This window comes from Callithrix jacchus, chromosome 9, assembly GCF_049354715.1.
Source record: "Callithrix jacchus isolate 240 chromosome 9, calJac240_pri, whole genome shotgun sequence".
Lineage (NCBI taxonomy): Eukaryota > Metazoa > Chordata > Mammalia > Primates > Cebidae > Callithrix > Callithrix jacchus.
Genome location: NC_133510.1, coordinates 14,699,190 through 14,726,800, shown reverse-complemented (window position 1 = coordinate 14,726,800; position 27,611 = coordinate 14,699,190). Strand labels below are relative to the sequence as shown.

General features: G+C 46.1%; 1 protein-coding gene across 32 annotated transcripts in view; it reads right to left on the bottom strand.

Moving 5' to 3' along the window:
- Positions 1-7,730: 7,730 nt before the first annotated feature.
- The window catches only part of ERC1 (ELKS/RAB6-interacting/CAST family member 1), a 518,863-nt gene continuing 498,982 nt past the window's right edge, over positions 7,731-27,611 (bottom strand). For 27 of the 32 annotated variants that reach the window (XR_013522487.1, XR_013522495.1, XR_013522490.1 and 24 more), the window contains one exon: positions 7,731-13,516. Coding sequence is in view for 11 of the 32 variants with exons in the window: in XM_078338382.1 (XP_078194508.1) it covers positions 13,379-13,516 (138 nt within the window). In the remaining 21 variants the exon portion in view is untranslated. The remainder of the gene's footprint in view (positions 13,517-27,611) is intronic. The other 5 variants (XR_013522488.1, XR_013522498.1, XR_013522494.1 and 2 more) reach the window with 1 other exon arrangement.

The window sequence follows — 27,611 nt, the reverse complement described above, 5'->3', positions numbered from 1 at the left end:
TGCATGTTGACACAGTCAGGTTGTGTGGCTGCACACACACATACACACACACTCAGAGGAGAGGAGGAATCTCTGGGAAGACTGGCTGAATTTCAGTACCTGGCGAGTTTCCAGAACATCAAATGAGCCCTTAAGCAGAAAGCCTCCTCTGCAGCACTAACACCTGCGGTAGACTTTGAGTATCTGCTTCCTCACCAGTCAGTAATGTTTCCAGGGAAGTAAGGAAGGAGTCTCATCAGGTCTCTTGTGTGCCCCCGGGGAGGAAATACAAGTTTAAAGAGCACCAGAGGACCTGTGTGGAGACGTCAGTGCAGGGGAGTGAGGAGAGGAGAGGAGGCCGTAGTCAGATTTTCACACAGGATCTGGAGGCTCCGGAGTCGAGCCCCAGCTGCTTTTCTCCCGGCCGCTTGCACTGGAGACGCAGTCAGGCCCAGCACCAAGGCAGCTCAGGCTGCAGCAGCCCCTGCTGTCCCGGACCCTGGCCTGGAAATAAGGAATTCCACAGAGGCCGTAGATGGGATTCCCCTTGACATCAGGCAGCCACAGTGCAGGCTTGCTCTGACCTGCCCCGCCCACAGGGGAAGCTGGGGTCATAACAATGTCCATGCTAATATTTCAAGGCCCGACATTTCCAGCGACATGGGCTAGAACTGTGCCAGCTATGGAAAAGAAGGCCCTGGAATAGGAAGCCCTGGGAAGCCTGCAAGTCCTGAAATCAGTGCTGCTCACTTGGCAAGGCCAGTGTGTGTACAAGCATGCTCCACTGGCGGTGCAGAGGACCCGAGAGCAAGAACAGACACCTGCCCTGCCCTCAGGGGGGCTTGCAGTCAGTGAAGGGACAGGAGAGGGAAAGCAGGCTGCTTGTTTTAGGTGGGAGGCAACGGAGATCAAAGTGTTCTCTCGCTGCGGAGGCTGCCTGGGGACGCTTTGAGGGCCTTTTGCAACGTTTAGTCTCTGTAGGAGAGTTTAGAGATATTGGAGCCTAGGATGTCTAGTGTAGGAGGGATGTCTTGCACTCTGCAGCCTGAACCCCATGACACGACGTCCTGACAAAGAATCCAATGTTAGGCTCCAGCTTCCTTGGGTCCCCTTTGTCACAGTGAGCAATAGGCAGAGCAGACAAAGCTCTCATTCAAGAGACCATCCCAGCTGGGTGTGGTAGCTCACACCTGCAATCACAGCACTTTGGAAGGCCAAGGCGGGTGGATCACCTGAGGTCAGGAGTTTGAGACCAGCCTGGCCAACATGGTGAAACCCCGTCTCTACTAAAAATACAAAAAAATTAGGCGTGGTGGCAGGCGCCTGTAATCCCAGCAGCTACTTGGGAGGCTGGGGCAGGAGAATCACTTGAACCTGGGAGGCGGAGGCTGCAGTGAGAGATGATCGCACCACTGCACTCCAGCCTGGGCAACAGGGCGAGACTCCATCTCAAAAACAAAAACAAACAACAAAAAAAGAGCCCCTCCTTGCAGGAGGATGACTCGGCCCCAGGTGATGAGGCTGGTGGATTGGCATCTGGGCTATTTTTCCCTCCTCAAGCAGTGACAATCTGATTGTGGGCATTTGGCTCCCTGACAGTGGGGTGGGATGGGCACCACAGCCCCGCCTGGAGTGGCCTCCCAGGAAGGTGGGCCCAGTAGCCTCTGTGAGGACTGGAGGGGCTTGGGGCAGGGGTAGCAGGAAGAGGCCACTCCGTCCTCACGCATCCAGGAGAGCTCCCATTCCAGGCCTCAGTGTTCCCGTCTCTAGATGGCTTCTATACTCATGGAGGATTTTAGATTCAGGAAATGGCCCTTGGAATAGGATCTAGTCAGAGCGGGATGACCTCCATAAGGGTGATGGTCCTGTTCTCAGGATTCTAGGCTTTAGGACAAATGATTTGAGGGTTTCCTCACAGCCCCTGGGGATGATGCCACTGACTCACCGCAGACACCGCCCAGCCAGTTCCCAAGCAGGAGCCAGCCCGCCAAGGCCAACTGAACACAACCAGGGGTGTTGGGCCCTGCTGTGTGTGCGTCGGGGCTCATGCGGCCCCTAGTCCCTTGCCCACCTGCCTTCATGTTCAAGGCCAAGGTTCCCACAATCCAGGCCCCACTCTGCCCTGAAATGGAGAGCTGGTTCTTTGCCATTTCGCAGCATGTAGGTCCCACAGAGGCTGTGCTCCGGGAGGCCAGTGCAGTCAGAGGCAGCCTCCCCTGAGACAGGTCAGTGGCCCCTGGAGCCAGCCTCCCCCATCCCCTGCAGCTGGCCCCATGAGAGTGCCGAGGCCTGACCGTGGGATGAGCAGGGCTGACTGGCTTCTTGCCTAAAGGGCCAGATGGCTCCTCAAAGCTGCTGGGTCATCCTGACATCTGTACTTAGGATAAAAACCAAGAAGAACTTTGGGATGGAGAGACGTGGCACGCCTCCCTGCACCCATTCACCTGGACCTGCCCTGCTTGGCTAAGGTCGCTGCCTGTGTACACTGGGGTTTACCGCCGACCTCAAGGCCTAACCCTGGCTGCCCTGGGAGACGAGATGGCAGCTGGGGGGCCGTCACACGGAAGTCCTCAATTCTGGGTTGTATTCCTGGCACAGGAGCCTGCACAAAAGCAGAGGGAGGAGTCCGGGCATGCCAACCCATTATAGCCTGCACAAGGCCAGGTCAAGATGCAGATTCCCACAACCCTGAAGAATAAGACCATGGTAACAAAAAAGCGTGAGTCCAAGATGAACCCAGCAGGAATATCTTTCAAGTGTGAATTCTTTCAGATGCCGGAGATAGGTTTTCGTTATGGAAGTTTCTCAGACATCTGATGCTTTTTTTTTTTGCACACATCTGACTCTCCTGTTTCAAAGGAGCGAGGCTCAAGTTCTTCACCCGCGTGAGCAAGGCTGAGGTGACCAAGTGCGGCTGAGACTGAGACCAAGGGGCTGGGAAGGGGCCAGCGCTGCCAAGACGGAACTGAGTGTTAACTTAAAGGGAAAGATGAACGGTGCATGCTGGAAACATCAGAAGAGATGGAAGAATACTGCTTCACGGCTGGAACTGGCCGAAGGCTGCGGGTATATCAAGCCACACTGTAAGCCATTGCCTATGGCAGGGGATGGCTTCTTCCCCAGATGACATGGCAAAGGAATGGTCCCTGTGGACAGGGAGGGCTGGCAGGGCATCACCAAGCCTGCAGACCTCATTCCTGTCCCGTCAAGGGCCTGAAGGAGAGAACATTCATAGGGCTTCATTGCCTCCTTCCTAGGAAATACAGTGCCCAGAGCCAAATGGAGCCTGAAATCCTGGTGTGACTCACATCCACTCTAACGGTGACCAAGCCACTCATGGTATTTCCGTCTCTCCTCTGAAGCCCCCAGCCCCAGGATGGCCCTGATGCCTCCACTGCTCTGAGTCTGTCGGGGAGTCTAAGGCCAGAGAAAGCTTTGGAAGCTGATGGAGCCACTCTGAACCCAGGTCCAGTTAAGTTGTTGTGTAACTCAGGGCAACTGAATCTTTGATTTCTAGTTTCTCTGCCGGAAAAGCAGGTGAAGGGAGGCAAAATACACACCTGCTGTTGAGTAACTGAAGATGAAGTGATGTCCTTTCAAAAGGGCCCACCTGCCTGGATGCAGTGAAGCTCTGCTAAATAATGTCACATATCAGCTGTGCACAACAGCTCCCACCTGTATCCCAGCATTTAGGGAGGCTGAGGTGGGAGGATCGCCTGAGCTCGGGATTCAAACCAGCCTGGGCAACATAGTGAGACCTCATCTCTACAAGAGTTTAAAAAATTGGCTGGGCATGGTGGCACATACCTGTTATCCCAGCTACTCAGGAGGCTGAGGCAGGAGGATTACTTGAGCCCAGGAGTTGGAGGGTATAGTGAGCTATAATTGCACCACTACATACCAGCCTGGGTGACAGAGCCAGAAGTGTCTCTAAATGTATAGATAAGAACATCCTCCTTGCCTTAGGGGAGCAGTGTTCTCTCCCATAGCTTCTCTGCGCACAGCCTGGAAGGCTTCCCTCAGGTCACAGGCTGGTAACTCCAGAGTGGGTGTGTCCAGATGTGTTTTCTTTTCTTTTTTTTTTTTTTTTGAGACGGAGTTTCGCTCTTGTTAGCCAGGCTGGAGTGCAATGGCGCGACCTCGGCTCACCGCAACCTCTGCCTCCTGGGTTCAGGCTATTCTCCTGCCTCAGCCTCCTGAGTAGCTGGGATTACAGGCATGCACCACCGTGCCCAGCTAATTTTTTTTATTTTTAGTAGAGATGGGGTTTCACCATGTTGACCAGGATGGTCTCGATCTCTTGACCTCGTGATCCACCTGCCTTGGCCTCCCAAAGTGCTGGGATTACAGACTTGAGCCACTGCGCCCGGCGGTGTTTTCTTTTTTATATCAGCCCCTGGGGGGCTTTTCTTCATCAGTAGCTGGGGAGGGGTCAGGACAGCTGGGGCTGTGAGATTGTGTCTCTTAAACTGGCCTCCTTCCTGGGGCCCTAGGGACCCACTTTCATGCTGCACCTGTGGCCACCATGTCTGCTCCTCGTCGCTCTGAAGCCAGGCAGTACACATATTCTCTGTCCACACTGGCCCCTTGCTGTCCCAAGTGTCCTCCTTGTACTTCCTTACCTCCCTGGTCTTGCTCATCTGTCTTTTTGGCCTCCCTTAACTCCTTTTCTGGTAAAATCCGCCTGTCGAAGCTCTGTGACGAGCACTGCCTGCTCTTGTGCCCTGCTGCACTTCACTGGGCTGAGCTGTCCCCAGCAGACTGTCCTCCCTGGGAAGTGGCCACAGCAGTGGGCTGAAGAACCCACACTCTGGAGACAGAGCCGGTGTGAATTCTAGTTTCATCACTAACACGCTGTGTGATGCTGGGAAGGCCATGCGTCCATTTTGTGCCTCTCCTGGAAAAGGGGGTAACGGTACCTACCTTGTAGGACCGCTACACAGGTGAACTGACACCAAACCTGCCCAGTGCTCAGAACTGAAGCTGGCAGGTGGTCCACATGTCACTCGCTTTTATTATTTGTAGCCTGGAGTCTAGAACATAGGGGAGTACGAATTCTGAATGGAGCGCTGTGGTGGCCATTTCCGAATGCAGATTGCTTGGATCGGTGGGGAAGAGGCCTGTATATGTTGCTTGGGCAAGTACAGTTGAAGGATGTGAATATTTAACTGATTCAGGAAAAATTCAAACACAAGAATAAGGAGAAAGAACTAACATACCCCACGCACCCAGTTCCCCAGCTTCATAATTACCAACCTCTGGCCCATCTTTTTGTCTCCATATCCTGCTCCTCATCCTTGCTCCTCCCCAACAGACATGCTTTTTAAGCAAATCACAGATGTGAAGAAAGTAATTTATGCTCCTAGTCTTAAAGGAAATTTCAAAAAGGAAAAAGATCAACCTATGGCATCTTCATTATGACCTAGGCTGCGGGCAGGGATGAAGGCATTCTTTCAGAGGTGAAGGAGAGGCTGGGAGGTCAAGGGGCTGCAGTCTGCAAGTCCAGGTCCTTCCAGGACACCCAGGAAAGCTCACAAACTGCAAACCCGCTTCTCCTTAGCCCCAGAGCCTAACTAGTTATTATTTTTAAGACAGTGTTTCTCTCTACACTCCTAGGCTGGGGTGCAGTGGTGTGATCACTGCAGTACACTGCAGCCTCAATCTCCCAGGCTTAAGTCATCCTCTTGCCTCAGCCTCCAGAGCAGCTGGGACTACAGGCACATGCCACCATGCCCAGCTACATTTTTTTGTAGCGAGAGAGGTTGCGCTATGTTGTCCAGGCTGGTTTCGAACTCCTGGCCTCAAGTGATCTTCCCACCTTGGACTCCCAAAGTGTTGGGATTAAAGGTTTCCACTTGGTTGGGCACAGTGGCTCACGCCTGTAATCCCAGCACTTTGGGAGGCTGAGGCGGGTGGATCGCAAGATCAGATGGAGACCATCCTGGCCAACATGGTGAAATCTCGTTTCTACTAAAATACAAAAACTTGGCCGGGCGTAGTGGCACACACCTGTAGTCCCAGCTACTAGGGAGGCTGAGGCAGGGGAATCAGTTGAACCCGGGAGGTAGAGGTTGCAGTGAGCTGAGATAGCACCACTGCACTCCAGCCTGGTGACAGAGCAAGACTCTGTCTCAAAAAAAAAAAAAAAAAGTTTCCACCACAGCACCCAGTCCCTAACTAGTTCTTAATAATTTTCGAGCCAGTCTGAGATACTCCACTCAAACAAACAAACAAACAAACAAGTATTAGTAACCTTTCCTCAATTCAGAAAAAAAAAATTAATGGATGGAATTCTTAACGCTGTCACATTCTCCTTAAATGTATTGTCTTTGCATCCACTTGCTGGCAACTCACTGCTGGTAGAACGCAGGGTGAATAAATAGTAAAAAAAGATGAATGGAAAACCCTGCAAACAGCTTACAGTGTAATCTGACAGTTTTCAGTGGACACATCTGCTTGTGGCTGTGATTTTATATTGTGCAGAATAATACATGGTTTGCTAGTAAAATTGTTCCTGCTTCATATGATGAAAGTACAAGCAACCTCAGCCCTGCGGCCCTGTCTCCTGGGCACTCCTCCCCTGGCAGAGCTTCCCAACAGCTGCTCTGGCTGCAGAGAGGGAGGCCAGGGTGGGACCCTGACACTGGGAAGGCTGACCAGGAATGAATGTGGACTCGCCTGTTAAAATTCCCAAGTGCCAACACCCAGTGCACGACAGAATTTACATGGGACAGGGAAGGAATGCAGGAAGTTGACATGATTCCTTTCTGGGGTAGACAAAGAAGTGAGGCTAAGCAAAAAAGTAATTCTCATAAAAGATATTCCCGGGCCCAGAGCAGTGGCTCATGCCTGTAATCCTGGAACTTTGGGAGGCCAAGGAGGGTGGATCATGAGGTCGGGAGATCGAGACCATCCTGGCCAACATGGTGAAACTCTTTTCTCTACTAAAAATACAAAATATTAGCTGGGCGTGGTGGCACATGCCTGTAATCCCAGCTACTGGGGAGGCTGAGGCAGAAGAATCTCTTGAACTGAGGTGGAGGTTGCAGTGAGCCCAGATCACACCACTGCACTCCACTCTGGTGACAGAGCGAGACTGCCTCAAAAAAAAAAAAAAAAAAAAAATTCCCAGAATAATTTCTTATTGAGCATAAGGCCCAAGACAAACACCAAAGCTGGAAATGACAGCCGTGTCCAAGCACAGGGTTTCTTGGCTCCTTTTACTCTCGGACTCACACTTTCTGTTGACACGGCCTGCACGACCGAGTCAGTGCATCAGAGCACGCCCCACTGAAGCTTGAGTCCCAGTTCTGGGCAAAGCCCTCCCTCAGTGGACCGTCCTCACAGCTCTTCTATCTTGGCATGAGAGCAACCCCATCCCTCCACGCCGGGCACCTACTCTAAGCTCTGGACGAGTGAGATATGACATGGAAAACCTGGCCTGGGGCTGCGGATGTAAAGCAGGAAAAAGGGAACTGGGAATTGAAAGATGCAAACCTGGAGATCAGGCGGGAAGGGAAAGGAGGCTCACTCTTCTGAGGTCACAACAGGCGGGGGGATGCGGCCCCATGCCCATTAGGGTGGTGACTCCCACACCCACCCTAAACCCTGGGACCCCCAGCTCTCCGGTTGCCTACCACTGCAGTTGGCCTCTTGGGAACTACGGCCTCATTCATCTTTTGTAGCATTTGAGGACACATCTTGCCTAGATGATCAGCTGGGTGAGACTCAAAGAAGGACACAGCACACAGTTTTTAAATAACTTTATAATTCCTGGTGGATTTAGTTTGTGAATAAAAAAGAAAAAATGAACAAAGTGTTTACAATAATTATCAAGGCAAAGTTGAATATAACACGATTTTTTTGTAATGTCATTATCCTGTCAGTAACACAACTCCAGCAGGAACACACACATACAGTTGAAGGCAGCGGGTGCATTTGCATCACAGACACCACCATGGAGGCTGCTACTGTTACCAAAAGGAACTCAAGCTACAAGGGGGCGGGCCCGGTGCTCCTCAGCTCCTCCATAAAGTGCAACACTTCTCTTCTGATGCATAGGGGAGCAAACCACAGGCCCCACTGGACATGCTGCAGTGCCCGGGCCAGTCCTGCAATGGGCCAGCAGGCCAGAGTGGGTGGTGCTGCCCTCAGGACGTGTGGCTGCAGTAGATGGATGCAATACTGGCGTGGTGTGGAAAGAGGGGCTGGACCCAGAGGTCCTGCTCTGGTCAGGGAGAATCTCTGGCTTCAGGAGGGTTCACTTCCTTTATCGACAGTGGCATCTCTGGGGCCAAGAGAGCGAGCCTGGGCCTAGGAGATCTGGGGTCTGAAAAAGCTCAAAGGGAGATAATCGAGGGCCTGAAGCCAGAAGGAACTGACATGGAGTACAGTTCATTCCACCTGGAATGCAGGCTCCAGGCTGGTCAGTGCTCACCTATGCTGGGTGGGTCACTGGATGAGATAGCACCAAGTGGGCAGGAGAGGTCCTGTGGCCTGCCAGGCAGGGGCTTCAGGGTCAAGTCCAGGTTACCATGCAGTATTAGGCACACTGAGCTAGGACCCACGTGGGGTGAGGGTGGTTATGGGGTCACAAACTGTGAAACCTCTACCCAGAGATCCTGAGCATGTATAGGAAAAACCTGGCACAGTGCGAGGCTCTGAGCCCCGAATTCTCGTTCCCTTTGCTCAGCAGGTGTCTTCTCCCCCAAGCAGTCACTACCTAAGCTGCCAGCCCGGGGCCACCTATGCCAGCTTGGGAGGAGGAGGGGAATGTGGCTGCCCCATAGCTTGAATTCCTTTATTAACAAAATATTGGTTTGCATTTTAAAAACACAGCTCTTTAATTTTTCATTTCTACAACTACGTTTTAATCTTTTAATAATCTCAATAATAGACACAATGTAACTGTCCCAATTCTCTGAATCACACAGACAATATCGACAAGCAGAGAAAGAAGAGAGGAGGTGGGATGGGACAAAAACCCGCTCCCCCAAATCAAGCCCTAAAACCACTTCTCCCCCAAGAGTCAGGAGAAGAACCTACAACAGGGTCACAGCACTTGCCAAACACATTAGAAAAAATCAGGAGACAGTTGGTTACAGTTTTGACACTAAAAAGTCAGAGATAGTTTTTGCTTAAAAAGAGTAAAGACAGCCATTTTGTTCAGAAGGATTTCCCTGTAATGTATGTCTTTTCTTGCCTAATTATTCCCTAATTTGCATGGGGGAAACTCCAGATTCTTTTTAAGACATTCCTTTGAGTGGTTCATGTCCCTTCCTGAGAAGCCCAGGGCTGGCAGTGATGGATGGGCTGGCCTTGCTCTACAGAGGATGCTTCATGCACTGCAGTCTCCTCATCCTTTTCCCTCAGTTCCGAACCCAGGCAGGCGAGGATGAGGCCAGGAACAGATGTGAAGTTACTGGTATTTGCTGACACAGGGTCCCCTGGGCTTTGGGAAATGCCTTGTGGTGTCGCACTCCATGCAGCGAGGTCTCCCACTTGGCTCTTCCGTCAAAGACTCCGAGGGTAGCCACAGGGCCTACACCGAAGTCACGCGGTCATCAGGAGGGCGGGATGGCTCCGGGAGGAACGGGACTCTGCAGCAAATCCAAATGCCAGTGGATGGGCAGTTTGGAAACATTTGTGTTTTGGGGTGACACATTATGGTTTCCTTCACAACCCTGACCCTCAATAGGGGAGGGATTAGTTCAACAGGTGGCTAAGACTGTGTCTGTGATGACTCTGCCTTCCTCTTCTCTCACTTTGGGGCTGGGTGAGCCTGCAAGTTTCTCATGGAAAATCAGACTTCAACTGACAAAAAATGGCAAATCACAATGCCACTCTCAACACTGGAGGCGGCCTTGGGTGTAGTCTGCTTTACAAGTTACTTCTAAAACCCAAGTATGAGGAGGGCGGAGAGCCATCCGCAGATCTTCTTTAGATTGTAAAGTGCAAGGACAAAGGTTAAAAGGTTAGAGCTGAGATGAATTTGGTGATTCCCATCTACATTTCTTTTTTTTTCCTTTTTGTGGAGAATGGGATCTTTCTATATTGCCCAGGCGGGTCTTGAACTCCTGGGTTCAAGCTATCCTCCTGCCTCTGCCTCCCTAAAAGCTCAGTCTTGCTCTGTCACCCAGGCTGGAGTGCACTGATGTGATCTTGGCTCACTGCAGCCTCTGCCTCCCAGGCTCAAGTGATTCTCCTGCCTACCAAGTAGCTGTGATTACAGGTGTCCACCACCAAGCCTGGCTAATTTAGTAAAGATGGGGTTTTGCCATGTTGACCAGGCTGGTCTTGACTCCTGATCGCAGGTGATGTGCCCACCTCAGCCTCCGAAAGTGCTAGGATTACAGGTGTGAGCCATTGTGCCCGGTCCCATCCATATTTCTTATGCCCAGTCCCATCCATATTTGAATGGGTTAAAGCCCATTCAAAATCTTTCCCATTTCAAATGGTATCAAAGTCCTTGCAAATCTCAATGGAGACCCTTCATCAGTGATTCAATTCTTCAGTTACAAAACCCCTCTGGGATCACACCCACTCTTCTTCTTGCCCTCTTTACAGTGACACTGACTTGGGGTACAGATCTTTAGGTGCAAAGGGCAACTAGACTTGCCAATGGATGAGTCTGGGGAAGAGTAGTAAGGGCAACCCACAGTGAGTTTTCAAGGCTATGTAACGTCAGAAGCACGTGTGTGACCTTATGAAACCATGACTACTAGGAGAGGGCCATGGAATGACAAGTCCTAGTGAGACGGGAGTGGGACATTTGGTAAGTATTGGTTCAGTGAATGTTCTAGACTCAGTGAGATACTCTGAATGCTACAAACTGCATCCACTTGCCCTACAGCGTAAAGGCAGGCCATGTTTATCATTGAACTCTTAGCCAGGCTCCAGATCATTGGAGATGCCAGACCAGTGCCCAAGAGGGACCAAGAAGATTCCTTGCTGTTCATAGAGACCAGACAGATGACATCTGTCCCAGAAATTTTCTTCTCAGAAGCACGGTCACAGAGGGCTTCCTTTTGTAAGTTTTTCTGGAGGGGAAGTGATAGAGAATGTTGAGACGAAGAGAGAGTCACTCACCCAGCAGGTGAGAGTGGAGGTGCTGTACCTGATGAGAAAGGCCACGTGGGTGGGATCTGGGATGTCTGCTTGATGCCCTTGCTGCTAGACCAGAGGGAGAACAGCTGGCCAGGGCCAGGGTCAGGCCACTTTAGGCATTGCCTCACCTGCTTTCTTGGTTCTGCTGTGGCCTGTGATGGCTGTTATCATACCCCATTCCTTTACATTATGGTAGATAAAGTGAGATTCTAATACTCCTGCCTTGAAGTACTGGGAGCTTTCCACGTGATTTAGGGGCCCAGCAATAAACAGAATTGAGGTAATTGACCACAAAGGACCACCACTTACTAACTCCTGCACCCCTCTCTCACCAGCCTTGCTCTCAGGAAGCATCTCAGTTAGAGGTTTATGAGCAGAGTCCATTTAAACCTTCAGTAAGAAATGCTCCACAGTTTCTCACAGGGAGAGGAATTGTTTTACAGCAGGGAATAAGGGGAGCTGGAGAGCTGACCATATAAGTTAATGAGACAGTCAAGGGCTGGTGGTGGGAAGTTCTTGGACTGATGGGGCTGTGCTGACTTTAGAGAGTTTAAATTCTCTCAGTAAGTGGGGAAGGTGACGAGAAAATGCAAAACAAAAACATTTTAGAGTCCAGCAAGCAATTCTTATCAGAAGATGTGTCTGCTGGGTTCTGGTGGTAGAGGTGGTCAAAGGGCTACATTCGGGCTAAGTGGGCTACTTCTTGGTGCCTAATTACTTATGACTGCCACTGTCCATACTTGGGAAGATGCCCTTAACGCCAGTACCTTCCATTGGATTTGCAGTCTTGGGGTCCGCTTTCTGATTTGCAACATGAAGCTGGCTGAGTTCCATGAGGTACATGCAGGTGGTAGGAAATGGCCACCCACAAGTAGATACTCAGAGTCTCTCTAAGGGCAACAACGAACAGCAAAAATCCAGAATTATCAAATAGAATCCTATAGGCAAGTGGGTGACTGAGGCCCCCAAACTTAGGAATTCCATTAGGGAACTTTTCTAGAAAAGATACCTTTTCTTAAGAAAGGGAGAGGAAAGGGCAAGCTACTTAGAGCTCCTGCTCAGGCAGGTATGTCTCACAGACTCCACTACACCTCTCCCTCACTGAAAAGTGGCCTTTTCAAGGATGGGTGACTTGGACACAGTAGGCATTTCATAAATATTCTCTGAATGAAATGATCAAGGAAGGAATGTGTAGAACGAGAAACCTTCATTTATGCCAGAAGAAGGTTCCAGGCAATGCACAAGGCTGAGGTTATGAGAGGATGAGTCAAGGGCAGAGCTAGCAGGATGAGTGACAGATCAAAACATCAGTGGTCACTGGGCCACAGAACTTGGGACATGGGTGTGGGGTAGGCAGGCAGCCTTCTGGAGATGATCAGGGCATCTGCTACTGGGGCACAGCTGCAGGTGGGCACAACAGGGCCTCAGATGTCAACTTTGTATGTTCTGTTTTTAGTTTTTTTGTAGAGACAGGGTCTCGCCATGTTGCCCTGGCTGGTTCTCTTTCAACCTCATATGCTCTCCTGCAATTAGAGATATTTGATCTAACACCTCACTATGATAAGGTCAGCAGTCTCAAACAGGAGAGACTGGTGGAGAACAGTTCACACTATCTTCTTGTTAACTGGCTGAGGAACAGAGTGAGGAAGGCTGGGACAGACAGGCAGGGCTGGGTGAAGACTCAGACTGTGGCAGACAAGCACTCCCAAGCCATCGCGAGGCCTGCTCAGAGCTCCTTTGTATAAAGCATCTCACTGTAAAAAGAAGAGTCGATTTTCTCTTCCCTCCCCCTTTCTCTTTTTCTAATATTCTTTTTGAGATTGTTTTTTACCCTTTTAGGAGAAAGCACCTAATGTGATATTAGAACAATCAGCTCTCTGGTCCACTGGAGGCATCCTCTCAGCCCAGTGAACTCCAAGTAGATTCCTGGTTTGTTCTCATGTTAGAGGACAGGTGGTGAGAGGCTCCTCTGCTCCATGGCCCTCTGTCAGGGCAGAGCCACCAGCTCCCAGAGTTCTCCACTGCGGACGACCAGGTGGCACTTCTTCAGAGAGACTTGACCTTTTATCCATCCTGAACATCAGGAAGATTAGTGTAGAGACCACATCCAAAGCAGAAAGGCAGAGTAAGATGGCAGATGTAGAAACAGTGCTGGAATCACACTTCTTCAAGTGAGCAAGATGGGATGAAGTTTGTAGTGTTTGGTGCCAAGAAGGTTCCGGGTGCCTGTTCCTTGTAGTTCTCCTTTCTTGGCTCCTGGGTTGACCACCTCAGGCTTCCGCACAAAGCAGGGTCAGGAGGACTCTTCCAGTGCGTTGACCACTTGCTCTAGGATGTCGGGGCAATGGTCTGCTATCTGCTGAAGAATGGCGTTGGCAAACTCCTGCAGCTCCGCGTTGTCCCGCTCACCTTTCTCTAACTCATTCTGAAGCTGAAAGGAAAAGGAAGATGGGTTTCAGATACAACAATCCTATTTGCACTGAGCTAAGAATTATTGTTCATCAATACATGACAAAAAAGGCACTTTCTATGTGAAGTGTCTCTGCATCAAAATTAACCATAAGAAAAGTGTAAAAGTCAATATCAAATGTGTCTTCATGAAAGTGAAGCCTGAAAAGTCAGTCACTGGCTCTAGGCCCAAAGCGGATCATTTGCAGAGCTGTGACTTCAGCCCTGGCCTCTCACTTTAAACAGAATGTTCTTTCCACCAGGTCAGACTCATGAATGCGGGTGGGAGTGGGAGAGAGGGGCGCTATGATCTCAGATGGGATCTTAACCTTGTCAAGTGACCCCTGCCCTAGAGGAACTTATAATTAAAGGATGTCTCCATTTGCATGTATCACTTTCATTCGGTACATTAGCCTATCCTACCTGAGGCCTGCTGATTTAGCTAAAGAGATTACTTTGAGAAACACAGATAATCCCTTTGTTTAGAAGAAAGTATAGTTCTAACTTCCTGTTGTTTTTAACAACCTCTTTCACATTCCTTCAAGCATTTTAACCAACATTTATTGAGCTACTCTGTGCTGGGTGCTAAAAGTTGAAGGGATTTGGTCCTTGTCCTGAAGACCCATTGGAGACAAGGACATAAACAGATAAACGACCACCCAGCAGAGTGAGACCACAGCTGAGGCTTAAGCATGTGTGGGGCAGCCCTAAGAGTGACTGTCTCACCCTGGAGGAGTCTGAGGAAAAGCTACTAAAGGGGCATGGGGTCTGGATCTTGAGAGCTAACTAGAGTCTACCTGGGAGATCAAAGACAGAAGAGGCTGAGAGCAGAAGAACAAAGGCTGATGCAGGGAGCGAGGACAGGGCTGGCCCAGGTCTTAGGAAAAGGGAAGCCTCAGGATGGCAGCAGTGTAAGGCATGGGAAGTGGGTGGAGAATGATGGGAAATGGAGCTGAAGACACACTTGAGGACCTGACTGAGCATGTGAAGTGAGAGAGTTCCAGTGTGATCTGCTTAAAAACCAAACCAAAACCAAAACCACAAAAAAAGGAGTCCACGGGTTTTTAAGTGGTACAGTGACACGAGCATCTTCACTTTCTTAGATGACAACTTGGAAGATGTAAGAGATAGACTGAGCAGAAGGAAGAGTCCGTCAAGGGCGGTTCCTGTTCCCCGCCCAGGTGGGGTTTAGGCAGGGCTGAAGCCAAGGGAGGGACAGTGACTTGAAAAGGACACATAGGACTGAAAGGAAGACGACTTATGTGAGGGAGAATTGGAGAATCATTTCTGACAATTCTAGCTGGGGATATTGGACAAATAAGAAAGAAAATGTAGGAGGCAGAGCAGGTTTTAGGAAGGAAAGGAGGAAAATGAAAAATGGAATATAAAGTATAGTTAAGAACATAGGCTCTGGAGTTAGGCTGCCTGGGTTTCAACGTCAGTTCTGCCAATTACTTTATCTGACCTTGACTTCTCTGAGTCTCAGTTTCCTCCTCTGTAAAATAAGGCAATAAGAACGTCAGGCCAATGTTTTAAATTTTAATTTTTTGGAGAGATGGGGGTCTATGTTGCCTACGCTGGTCTTGAACTCCTGGGTTCAAGTGTTCCTCCTGCCTCTGCCTCAGCCTCCCAAAGTGCTGAGATTACAGATATGAGCTACTGTGCCCTATCTTAGAGGGCTGCTTTAAGGATTTAATGAGATAGTCATACAAAGTGCAGTGTAATGCCTAACACATAGAAAATGCTTGACAAATGTTAGGTATTCTGTTATTAAATGGGTAAGATCACCCAGTAACAGCATATAGATTGAAAAGCAAAATGAGAGCTGGGTGCAGTGGTGCATGCCTATAATCCCAGCTACTTGGGAGGCTGAGAGTAAGAGGATCGTTTGAGTCCAGCCTGGGCAACCCAGTGAAACCCCATTTTTCTTTCTTTCTTGTTTCTTTTCTTTCCTCCCTCCTCCCTTCATCCTTTCCCCTCTCTCCCTTTCTCTATTTATTTGAGACAGGGTCTCCCTCTATTGTCCCGGTTGGAGTGCAATGGTTTGATCAGACTCACTGTAGCCTCGACCTCCTGCTGCAGCCTCTTAAGTAGCTGGGATTACAGGTGTGTGCCACCATGCCTGGCTAATTTTTGTATTTTAGAGATGGGGTCTAACTATGTTGCCCAGGCCGGTCTTGAAATCATAGCCTCAAGTGATCCTTCTGCCTCGGCCTCCCAAAATGTTCAAATTACAGGTTCGAGCCAGCTGAGATTCCATCTTAAAACAAATAAACAAAAAAAGGCAAAGCAAACTGAGAGTCAAGTTTTAATGCCACTGCAAGAATCTAGATGCTCAGCACAATACAGGGGGAAAAAAAAAAAAGAATCTAGATGCTCTGAGCCAAGAATTAGCACAGCACATTTTAAACATATCAAAGAGTTAAGAACAGACCTAGCAATCTTCTTTCTCCTAAATGGTGACTAAAAGACCAGGACACTGAGGGGCCACATTTAGACCACAGTGTCTTGGTACATCTCAAGCTCTGGCTGTGCCACATGAAAAAGGATCTCTTCAACAGGGAAAGCCAGGAGGCTGGGTACCTTGTAAATACAGTGCATAGAAAACCCAGAAATGCTGCTAAGTGAAAAGGCTACAAACTCTCAAGTCTCAGTAGAACTGACATCAACCAAGCTACAGAAGAGGCTGTGGGGCAGTGTTGCTTCAGTGTCCCATCTCGATCCTTCCCAGGAATATTCCAGACAATTCTAGTTTCTATTCTGAGCCAGGTATCTCTTCTTCACTCTCTACAAATCGCTTATTTATTTCCCATGAAATACTCTTTATTCTAATTGGACTTCTGTTATGTTAAGTAGATAATCATGAAGTTACTAAAGGATACAATTTAGTTTAAGAACCTTTTTTCAGGATTTTTCTGCAATTTAAAAGTGCTTCACAGCTGGGTACAGTGGCTCACGCCTGTAATCCCAGCACTTTGGGATGCTGAGGTGGGTGAATCACTTGAGGTCAAGGGTTTGAGACCAGCCTGGCCAACATAGTGAAACCCTGTCTCTACAAAAAAAAAAAAAAAAAAAAATCAGCTGGGTGTGGTGGTGGTGAGCACCTGTATTCCTAGCTACTTGGCTGGGGGTGGGGTGGGGGCGGGGTGTGTGGCTGAGGCAGGAGAATCACTTGAGGCAGAGGTTGCAGTGAGCTGAGATGGCGCCACTGTACTCCAGCCTGGGTGACAGAGGGAGACTGTCTCAAAAACAAAAAAACTTGAAAACCTCAGTGGATGGAAGGAGTTTCAATTTTACTGTACATACTTTTGTTCTGTTTATAGCATAAGCAACATCAATTTTGCAATGAGGGATATAAACAAAAATATATAACATAAATTTCCTTAAAAACTGTATATACTAACACATGGTTTCCTAAGGAAGGAAAGAAAGAAAAAAAAAAACTGTATATACTTGTAAAGTTACAATTCTGATATTCTATGATCTTAAGCAGGGAAAAAGTGAAGTGTATAAAATATCCACTGAGAAAGTATTAACTGACTGGCCAAAAATAAGGAATGAAGTTCTGACACATGTTACATTATGTAAAGCTACACTATGTAAAGCATATAAAAACATTATGCTAAATGAAAGAAGCCAGTCTCAAAAGACCACATATTGTATGATTCTATTCTTTTTTTATTTTCAAGACAGGGTCTCATTCTGTTGCTCAGGCTAGAGTGCAGTGACAGGATCTCAGCTCACTGCAGCTTCCGCCTCCCAGACTCAAGTGATCCTCCCACCACAGCCTCCCAAGTAGCTGGGACTATAGGCGCATGCCACCGCACCTGGCTGATTTTTGTAGAAATGGGGTTTCGCCATGTTGCCCTGGCTGGGCTCAAACTCCTGGGCTCAAGTGATCTCTCCACCTTGGCCTCCCAAAGTGTTGGAATTACAGGCGTGAGCCACCATGCCCAGCCTGATTCCATTCTTAATGAAATTCCAGAGTAGCCAAATCCAGAGTTGGGAAGTAAAATTAGCAGCTGCTCGGGGCTAGAGCGGGATGGGGTGATTGGCGTTGACTGCTAATGCGGGGGGCTTCTTTTTGGGATGACAAAAATATTGGAAAATTGATTATGGTGATGGCTGCATAACTCTGAGAACACACTAAATCTACCAAATTATGCACTTGCAATGGGTGAATTATATGTAAGTGAATTACATCTTAATAAAATTATAAGAAATTGGCCGGGCATGGTGGCTCACACCTGTAATCCCAGCACTTTGAGAAGCCCAGGCAGATGAATCACCTGAGGTCAGGAGTTCAAGACCAGCCTGCCCAACATGGTGAAACCTCGTCTCTACTAAAAATACAAAAATTAGCTGGTTGTGGTGGTGGGTGCCTGTAATCCCAGCTACTTGGGAGGCTGAGGCAGAATAATTGCTTTAACTCGGGAGGTGGAGGTTGCAGTGAGCTGAGATCACACCATTGCACTCCAGCCAGGGTGACAAGAGCAAAACTCCGGCTAAATAAATAAATAAACAAACAAACAAACAAACAAACGAAACTATACAAAATTGACTGAGTGCTCTATGCAAAATGTTGTGTAGTGAATGCCCACAAAGATGTTTGTGGCCTTTAGTTTGGACAGAAAGGAAGATGGGGGTTCGTGGGCGGGGGGGGCGGGAGTGTGTATTTTCTTGACAGCAGAGGCCAGAAAAGGGTCATTTCAAATGGAAACATAGTGTGAGCTGAGGCACAAAGGAGGAAAGGCACTGTGCTGCTCACTGCAGTTCTGGGGCACAGGAATCACTGGATCTTGACGGAAGCAATTCTAGCTCTTCAAGAGAGAAAAATGGCCCCTGGGCTGGCCAGACAGGCACCACTCCTCAGCAGACCCCCATTCCATTACACAGTTTCAACAAGGCCACACCTTAAGGGCACTGTGTTCCGTTTCAGACACCTCATTACCGGAAAAATGGAGACAAACTGGAGTAAGTTCAAAGAAAAATGGCAGCACGACTAAGAAGCTGAAAGAATCATTTTATGAGGCAGGATTAGAAAAACTAAACATGTAGACCTGAAGTAAGTAAAAATGAAGGGCAGGGAAATGTGATTATTACCTACAAATGCCAGGAGGGTGTAAACAAGAAGGGGGATGAGTGATTTAGCACTGAAGGAGGAAGTATAACTAGAAGCGGTGGAATAAGATTAAGGAGGAAGAAAAACCAGGGGCACACTATGCTTTTTCCAAGGTATAATGTACGATATACCTCGGAAAAGGTGTTTAAAAATAGGGGGAATCACAGAATCGCAAAGTTTAGAGAAGGAAGTGCTCCTTCATTAGCTGGAGTTGCTTTCCATCTGGTAGGCCTTTCTCTGTTCTCCAGGGATTACACATGGTTCAAATTTTATCTGAAAGCAGTATTAAATGTGGGCACAGCTGAGCAGAGAGAGATTTCATTGGCACTTGATCCATTATATTCTTTCTTGGCTTGAAAGAATCTCAAAGATCAACTTCTCTTGTGTAACTGTGATTACTTTTAAAATGACGATTTTTATTTTGTTGACTTTGGTTGTAAAGCTTTAGTCATTCTGAAGTCAAAGGAGTACAGGCATGTGTTGTTAAAGCTTTCAGATTGCTCAGGAAAGAGAGGCGATGTGAAGAAACCAAACTAAAAACTTATATGGATGTGTTACACAGCACAGGTGTGAAAACAAAATCCGAAATGGATTAGAACCTCATTATAGTAAAATACAGCAGCGCCCCCTTGTCCACTGTTTCCCTTTCCATGGTTTCAATTACCCTCAGTCAACTGTGATCTGAAAATATTAAATGGAAAATTCCAGAAATAATGCATAAGTTTTACAGTGCATGGTGTTCTGAGTTTTGTTACAACTGTCCTAATATTAATCCCTTACTGTACCTAATTTATAAAATAAACTTTATCTGGGGTGTCTGGGTTTAGGAGAAAACAGTATCTGTAGGCTTCAGTACCATTTATGGTTTCAGGCATCTGCTGGGGGCCTTGCAACGTATCCCACAGAGTAAGGGAGGACTTAGCATTTCTTCAGCATGTGCATGAAAAAAGGCAGTTTTTGTATGGCTTTGGAATGCAATGGATTCTGTTGACAAGTTGGGAAAGGTGTATTTTAGTGTCTGAAACTTCCCGTAACAGATCTTACTGGAGATAGTCTTGCTCTCTTCTACCACTTGTCTGTTACCCACACCCCCTCCCACACCTGCTTATCTTCCTCACCTCCTCCTCAAGGAAGGCCCTTTAGGCTTAAAACCAGAAAAGAATTTCCCAAAGAGTACAAATTGAATTGTGATATAATGGAAGTGCTCATTACATTCTAGTCACAATGAATTGATTCCTTCTCTCCCCTTCCTTTTATTGCCTTGTTAAGGCTACAAATCCAAAGGTAGTAGATGTAAGATGGAGTAATCCAATGAGATTTTCCATTATCCATTTTCTAATACTGGCAAGTAATCCCACCACTGCAAGTATGACAGTGAAATATACTGTCTTCTTGTTTACTTTCTTAAAAACACCATAATTATGGGTAGCACAAAAATCTACCCAATCACCTCCCTAGATATGCAGATGCCATTCTGTGCATGTGCTGAAAGCTTTGTATCTAAAACCAAGCAATAACAAAACACCTAAAACACCTCCAGAGTAAAACAATTTTTACTAAACTGCAAAACAAGTTTGTTTCCATGAATTCTGCCAGCCGTGTCTGTAACTTAAGCATGAAGCCTCATATCTCAGCACCTTAGTTTCCTCCACATATAAAATTTCTACTACAAAATGTTCCTCAAGCCTCCTGCGCACTGCAAGATTTTGCAAAAATGCCCCCTTTCCACCAAACCTTACATTAACTAAGATACTCTGGAGGAAAGGACTGTTGGAATGACAGATGCACGAGTATGTTCCTCCAATAGAGAAAATGTGGAATATGCTCTGTCAAAATAACAAATTCAGTATTTCAGGGGCTTGGAGGTGTGGCTGAGGACAGCCATGAGGGAAACAGGTCTTGCTGCTGCACTCAGTGCAAAGGCAGTGCTCAAAATGGCTCCATGTTGTTGACTATGTGAGCACCCGGGGAGTCTGAGGTAATGCTGTATTGGAGCCATCCTGCCTCAAAATGACCCCATCTGGCTTATCCAGGCCAGCAGGGCTCCCTGCCCATACTCTTGAGCTAACTCTCCATGTCTCTGTCCTTTCAATGAACTCTATGTTTCCAAGGCCTCCCGTCCTCTGGTCTTTCTTTATGGCTTCTAAGGGCACTGAATCCTGCCTGCCCTGAAAAGATGTTCAGAATCTGCATCTCTCAAGCTAGTAGCAACTTTTCTCTTCCCATCACCAAATTTCTCAAAAGAATAGTCAACATGTGTTACCTGCATTTCTGAGTTCTCTCCTAATAACTAAAAATTTAGTTTCTGCTATTTCACTGAAATGCTTTCTTGAAAGATTACAAAAGCCTCTACATTGAAACTATAAAATATTTGGAGAAATTAAAAATGTCTTAAATGGAGGAATAAACATGATCAAGGATTAGAAGCCTCAATTCTGTAAAGCTGTGAATTCTCCCTGAATGAATCTATAGAGTCAATGCAAGCCAAATCAAAACTGGCAGGTGTGTATGTTAATAGACAAGCTGATTCCAAAGAGTAAGTGGAAATGCAGAGAGCCAAGAAAAGCCAAGAGAGCCTCCAAGAACAAAGTTGTACAAATGTTCCTCTCTGGAAGAAGACTGTCACTGCAAGGCAGCAGCGATGAACATATGTAACAATGGCATGAGAACACACACACAGACCAATGGGACAAAAAGAGAATACACAAAAACCCTACGTATGTATGGCCGCTTGACTGTGCAGTGGGGAAAGGATAGTCTTATAAATGAAAAACAAATCTAGATTTCTAGCTCACACCATTCACAAAAATCAATTCATGATGAATACATATGTAAATGTGAAGGGTAAAACAATAAAGCATTTACAAGAACATATAAGAGACCATCTTTAGGGAATGTAAAGATTTCTTAAACAGAACACAAAAAGCAATGATTACAAAAATAAAAAATTGATAAACTGTATCTACATTAAAATTAAGAATTTCTGTCTCTTAAAGACACCATTAAGAGAGTGAAAGGGCAGTCCACAGACAGGAGAAAATACATATCTCCTAGAAGATGCATATCCACAATATATAAAGAACTCCTATAAGGCAGTAACAACAACAGTTAATAATAAAAAATAGGTAAGATACTTGAATGACCACTTCACCAGAGTATACTGAAATGGCTAACAGACATATAAAAGGGTAACAGACATATAAAAAGACATAACTCATTAGTCATCAGGAAAATACAAGTTAAAATCACAAGGAGATACTACTAAATATCCACCAGAATGGCTAAAATTTAAAAAGACAGACAATACCAAGTGCTGACAAGGATGTATAACTACTTGACCTCTCTCCACTCCTGGGAGTGTAAATGGGCACGACGACTTTAGAAAAACAGCTGGCAGTATCTACTAAAGTTGAATGTCAAGGCTGAACAAGTGGACTTGCAGGTATATGTAAATTCACTTGAAGACACTGATAACAGTATTAAAACCTGGGAACAACCCAAATGTCCATATTGAATGATAAATAGATGATAAATATTTTGTGGCACATTCATACAATGGAGTATCATATAGCAATGAGAATGAATGAACTATACGTATAACAAAACAGGTAACAGTTCATAAGCATGATGTGAAATGACAGAAGCCACACACAGTTAGAGTCTATATGGTACGATTCCAGGCATAGAAAGTTTAAAAACAGGCACAACTAATCTGTGGTATTTGAGGTCAGGTTACCCTTGGAGGATGAGGAGTGACTGGAAGGAGGATGACAAGGGGCTTCTGAGGCACTGGGAACATTCTACTGCTTGTTCTAAGAATATGCTAAATCAATATGTAATTCAGCTACATACTTACGATTTGTGTACTTTTCTGTATGAAAGTTATATTTTGAAAATTAAAAAATACCCACCTAGAACCACCAAGGATGATCTGACTGTACAATCCAATCTGACTCTGAAAACACCTGCAAGGCTGTCTGTCCTAGAAGCCCCCAACACCCACATGTTTCTGATTCTCCTCTGCCTGCCCCAACATTTCTTTCCTTTCCTGGTGCTGTTCCTCTTCTTTCTGCTCAGTCTCACATGTGCAGAGGTTTCCCGGGGTCTAAGGAGATTGTCCACTCTTCTTCCTCTTAGATCCTCTGCTTAGGGAATCTTATTTACCTTTAGCTTTAAAATGGGTGATGATAATAACAGCAATTAACTTACAGGGCATTTATTATGGGCCAAGTATTATTCTAAGTGCTTTAGTGCATTCACATATTTAATCCACTTTCTTTCAAATTTATTTCTTTTGAGGTAGGCATTTGTTCTTTAAAAAATGTTTTATCACAGAAAATATCTCATGTATACAAAACAAACATAATAACTCTTCTATGTCCACCATCTACATGTGGCCATTATGAAGGCGGGTCAACACAATTGTAACTCTAGTTTCTTTCTCTACTGAGTTTCAGACTCTCATCTTTCCAGTGCCTGATAAACATCTCTTGGTGAATGTTCCCTTACACATCAAATCATACTGTTCATATTATTTAATGAACTGTTCTTTTCACCTAAGAATTAAACAGTTTTTCATGTGATAAAATAGTCTTTTAAAATTATTTATAATGGGCTGCATTGTAATCCATTTTATTAATATATTGTAATTTATTTAACTAACTCCATTAGACATTTAGCTTGTTCTCAAGTTTTCATTACTATAAATATTAATGTATTATATTTTCCCATACATAAATCTTTGCATGTTTATGATTTTTTACTTAAAATTCCTGAGTCAAAGGGCATAAACCTGTGTAAAGCTTTTGATAAGTAACCAGACCATTGTAGAATAGCTGTACTAATATTCAGCCTATAAGCAAGAAATAAGGGTGTGCATTTTCCCACTCTCTCAACATACTGGGGACTCAGACATATCCACCAGTCCCAACCTCCCCAGTATGACAGCACTGTTTTCATTTGAAGTTCTTCCCATCTGTAGTAAAGCCAAAAACTGGGGTAAAACATTAAAATATATATTTATTGGCCACTTCTTGAGTTTCCTATTAATACTCTTTCTAGATTATGCTACTTCTAATTTAGTTTTTTCTTTTTTCTTTTTAAGAGAAAGAGATTTGCTCTGTTGCCCAGGCTAGAGTGCAGGGAAGTGATCATAGGTCACTGTAACCTCCAACTTCTGACCTCAAGCCTCTTGAGTAGCTAGGACTACAGGAGAGTGCCACCACACCTGGCTAAGGTTTTTTTTTTTGTTTGTTTTTTGAGACTGAGTTTTGCTGTTGTTACCCAGACTGGAGTGCAATGGCAGGATCTCGGCTCACCACAACCTCCGCCTCATGGGTTCGAGCAATTCTCCTGCCTCAGCCTCCCGAGTATCTGGGATTACAGGCACGCACCACCATGCCCAGCTAATTTTTGTATTTTTAGTAGAGACGGGGTTTCACCTTGTTGACCAGGATGGTCTCGATCTCTTGACCTCGTGATCCACCCGCCTCAGCCTCCCAAAGTGCTGGGATTATAGGCATGAGCCACCGCGCTCGGCCTGTTTGTTTTTTAAATAAAGAGACAAAGTCTCACTATGTTGCCCAGGCTCTTGAACTTCTGACCTTAAGCAATCCTCGCACTTCAGCCTCCCATGATGTTGGAATTAGAGGTATGAGCCACCACACCTAACCTAGTTTTTTCATTTCTGATCCCCTTGTCACAGTCCTAATTCAAGCTCTCATGTCCCAGCATCTTTTGCTTATTACAATAGCTTCATAACCATTTCAACCCTGGTGTCAGAATAATCTTTCTAAAATAGGCTGGAACAGTTTCTTCCTCCTCTTTGAATATCTTAAGTGATTTTCTTCCTACGAAATAAAAGACTAAGCTTTATGGCTGGGAGCCACTGCTCCAGTTTCATCTCCCGGTGCAGACCTGCCGTTCCTTGTCTTTGCTTTTCCTTTTCGCTCATTCTAGAATGTGGACAATCTTGCTTCCTACACGTTTCTTCTTTCTTATCCTTTACTGTTGAGCTCAGTTGCCCCTTTTCTCTGTAAGGCATCCCTAGTTAGAAGTGTATACTGCTACAGTATTCATTTTGCCCCCTCTTTCAAGAGTTGGTTATATGTTTAATTCTTCAACTGTTCTGAAAGCTCTTTGGCAAATTCTTTTTTGTATACCAAGTCACCTAACAAAAGGCCTGCAAATAGCAGACAATTTGAAAATGACCGGTGAGTAAAATAATGGAATAGATACTAATTCTGGGGAAGGCCTTGATAATGTTCTAAAGAGCTCTTTAAGATCAACTTTGAAGCACATCCAAACCGAAACAGTCTGATGATACCGGCCCTGTGGTAGACGGCAGAGTACAGTGTCCCACTCTGTTTAAAGTTCTTAAGAAATGGAATATGGGACAAGTATAGGATACAAAGGTGGCCTCTGGCAGAAATTTTCTGGCTTTTGTGTGTTAAATGTTATTAAGATGAATTCTGTTCTTAGTAGCTGTTCCAGCCCTCCTTGAACTCAGAGTAGTAATATGATTTCTAGAGGGACTTGAGCCAAGAATCACAAATGCAACAGCAACTCAATCCGAATGCTCAAAGCAATACACGCTGGAAGTGCATGCAGCAGAGGGAAGGGGAGAATGCCGGAGCGTCTACCACTGCAGGGAGGAAACAGACAGAGGAAGCGCTGAGGAACAGGAACACTTCAGAACAAGCACATGCCGGACAAAAGCATGGCTATGGCTGGTTGTAGGGAACCGGCTCAAGCCCCTTTCCCTCTTTCAGTGTTAGGATAACTGCCAGAGAACAAGCTGACAGTCTAAAGAATAAGGAATGCAAGGGGGCTGAATGGAGAAAGAGAAGCAGAGTTCAGGGGTGAGCTGCTTGATTCAGGGAGATTGCCCCAAATATTTACTGCTCAGCACAAGTCATGATTTTAGAACAGGCACAATATTTTCTCTCCAGTAAAGATGTTAGAGAGAGCTACTAGAACTCCGTGAAATAAATTCATAAAAGAGGAAAAAAAAAAACCAAAACGGTTAAGAGCTCTGTAGACTTGGCCTGATTTCAAGGTAAACAACTCTATTCACAGTCACAAAGCATGAGGTGGAAGGGAGGATGTACTGATGGGTATAAAGAAGGGACAGTTACAAGAGGGGTCACCGAATGAATTCCGTTGTGGCTGGCAGTGACTCAGATTAATTCATTTCTGCAGATGGTTTGGTGGAGGGCAGGAAATTATTCAGAAATGCCTAGTTTGGTGTAAGCAGACAAGAATCTAAACCTGAGGTTCTAACAGCTAAGTCCCAGGATGTGTAGGCCGTGAGGTCTGAGCTATAACCTGGCATGATTGTCGGAGCCTTTTGGAGCTGACAGGTCAAGTGGAAATGGTGCCCGACCTGACTAGGTCTGGCCCACAAGCCCCTAATATGAATCCACAGGATTCTTAGGAGATATGAAGAGACAAAATTACTTCCTAGTTTGGAATTTTACACAACTGGAATAAGTGGAAATATATTTTGCCATAAGAGCATCTATTGAATAAGAAATAAAACTTACATGGTTAGAGGGATCTGTAATCTCTCTAACCCTAAGTACTTTTTGCCCAGACATCTATTTTTCTATAGGCATCTGGTCACCTTTTTACTCTACAGAATCCCTTTAGTACCAGGGAAAACTAAAATTGTTCCTGAGGAATTTATCCTATGGTTATTTCCCATAGAGTAAAGTTAACTCCAAAGTCCTCTGTTCCTTACTGTTTCCAGTCTGCACTTGCAGCAGACTGTGCAGGTGGGCTGGAAGTGGTAATGATTGTGAGGTTGTTATGGGGGCTTCTTCTCCCTCCCTGTCCTTTTTGTTTTTTGAGATAGGGCCTCACTCTCCCCCCGCAGACTGCAGTGCAGTGGAAAGACCACTGCCTCCTGCAGCCTGGAACCCCTGGGCTCAAACTCTAAGGCTTCCTGCCTTAGACCCCCGAGTAGTTGGGACTACGGGTACGCACCACCACACCCTGCTCCCCTCTTTACTTTGTGATGGACTCCTTTGCCAGGCAATGTATGAATTTGTTTTTACAGGAAGGAAAGGCTGTTGCTTCAATCAAAAGTAAGTAAGATGTTACTGCTCTCCCATGACTAACCTTGAACAAATGGCATAATAAAAACAAGAGTTTGGCTTCATTCAGGTCTGTCTATCCAAAGTCAAAATTCCACTGCTGAAGAGTTTGATAGTTTATAGTAATCTCCTCCAGATTCAAGTGATGATATAAAGGGACTTCCTCCTTTCCTTCCCTCATGATAGAAGATGGGATTCCCTGGATGGGAGGGAATCTCAAGTATGTAATTACTTTCTAGTATTATCAACAACACGTTATGCCTGGCATGTAGTAAGTGTTCATTAAATATTTATTGAGTGAATGCTAGCCATATGCCTTAGGGTAGCTAGATTTATCATCCTTCCTTCCTCCCTCTTTCCTTTCCTCTCCTTTCTCTCTCCCTTCCTTTGTCTCTTTTCTTTTTTGAGATAGGGTCACACTCTGTTGCCCAGGCTGGAGTGCAGTGCTGTGATCATGGCTCACTGCATCTCTACTTCCAGGGCTCAACTGACTCTCCCACCTCAGCCTCCCAAGTAGCTGGGATTACAGGCACAGGCCACCATACCCCACTAATTTTAAAATTTTTTGTAGAGAGGCGGTCTCAGTATGTTGCCCAGACTCATCTCTAACTCTGGACTCAAGCAATCCTCCCACCTCAGCCTCCCGAAGTGCTGAGATTATAGACATAAGCCATGTCTATAGCTTGGTCTAGATTTTTTAATGTTAGGTCATCATATATTTCTACCACTCATTTTTAAGGGTTAGAAACAAAACATGTAGGGCACAGTGGCTCATGCCTGTAATCCTAGCACTTTGGGAGGCCAAGGTGGGTGGATCACCTGAGGTCAGGAGTTCAAGACCAGCCTGGCCATGAAGGTGA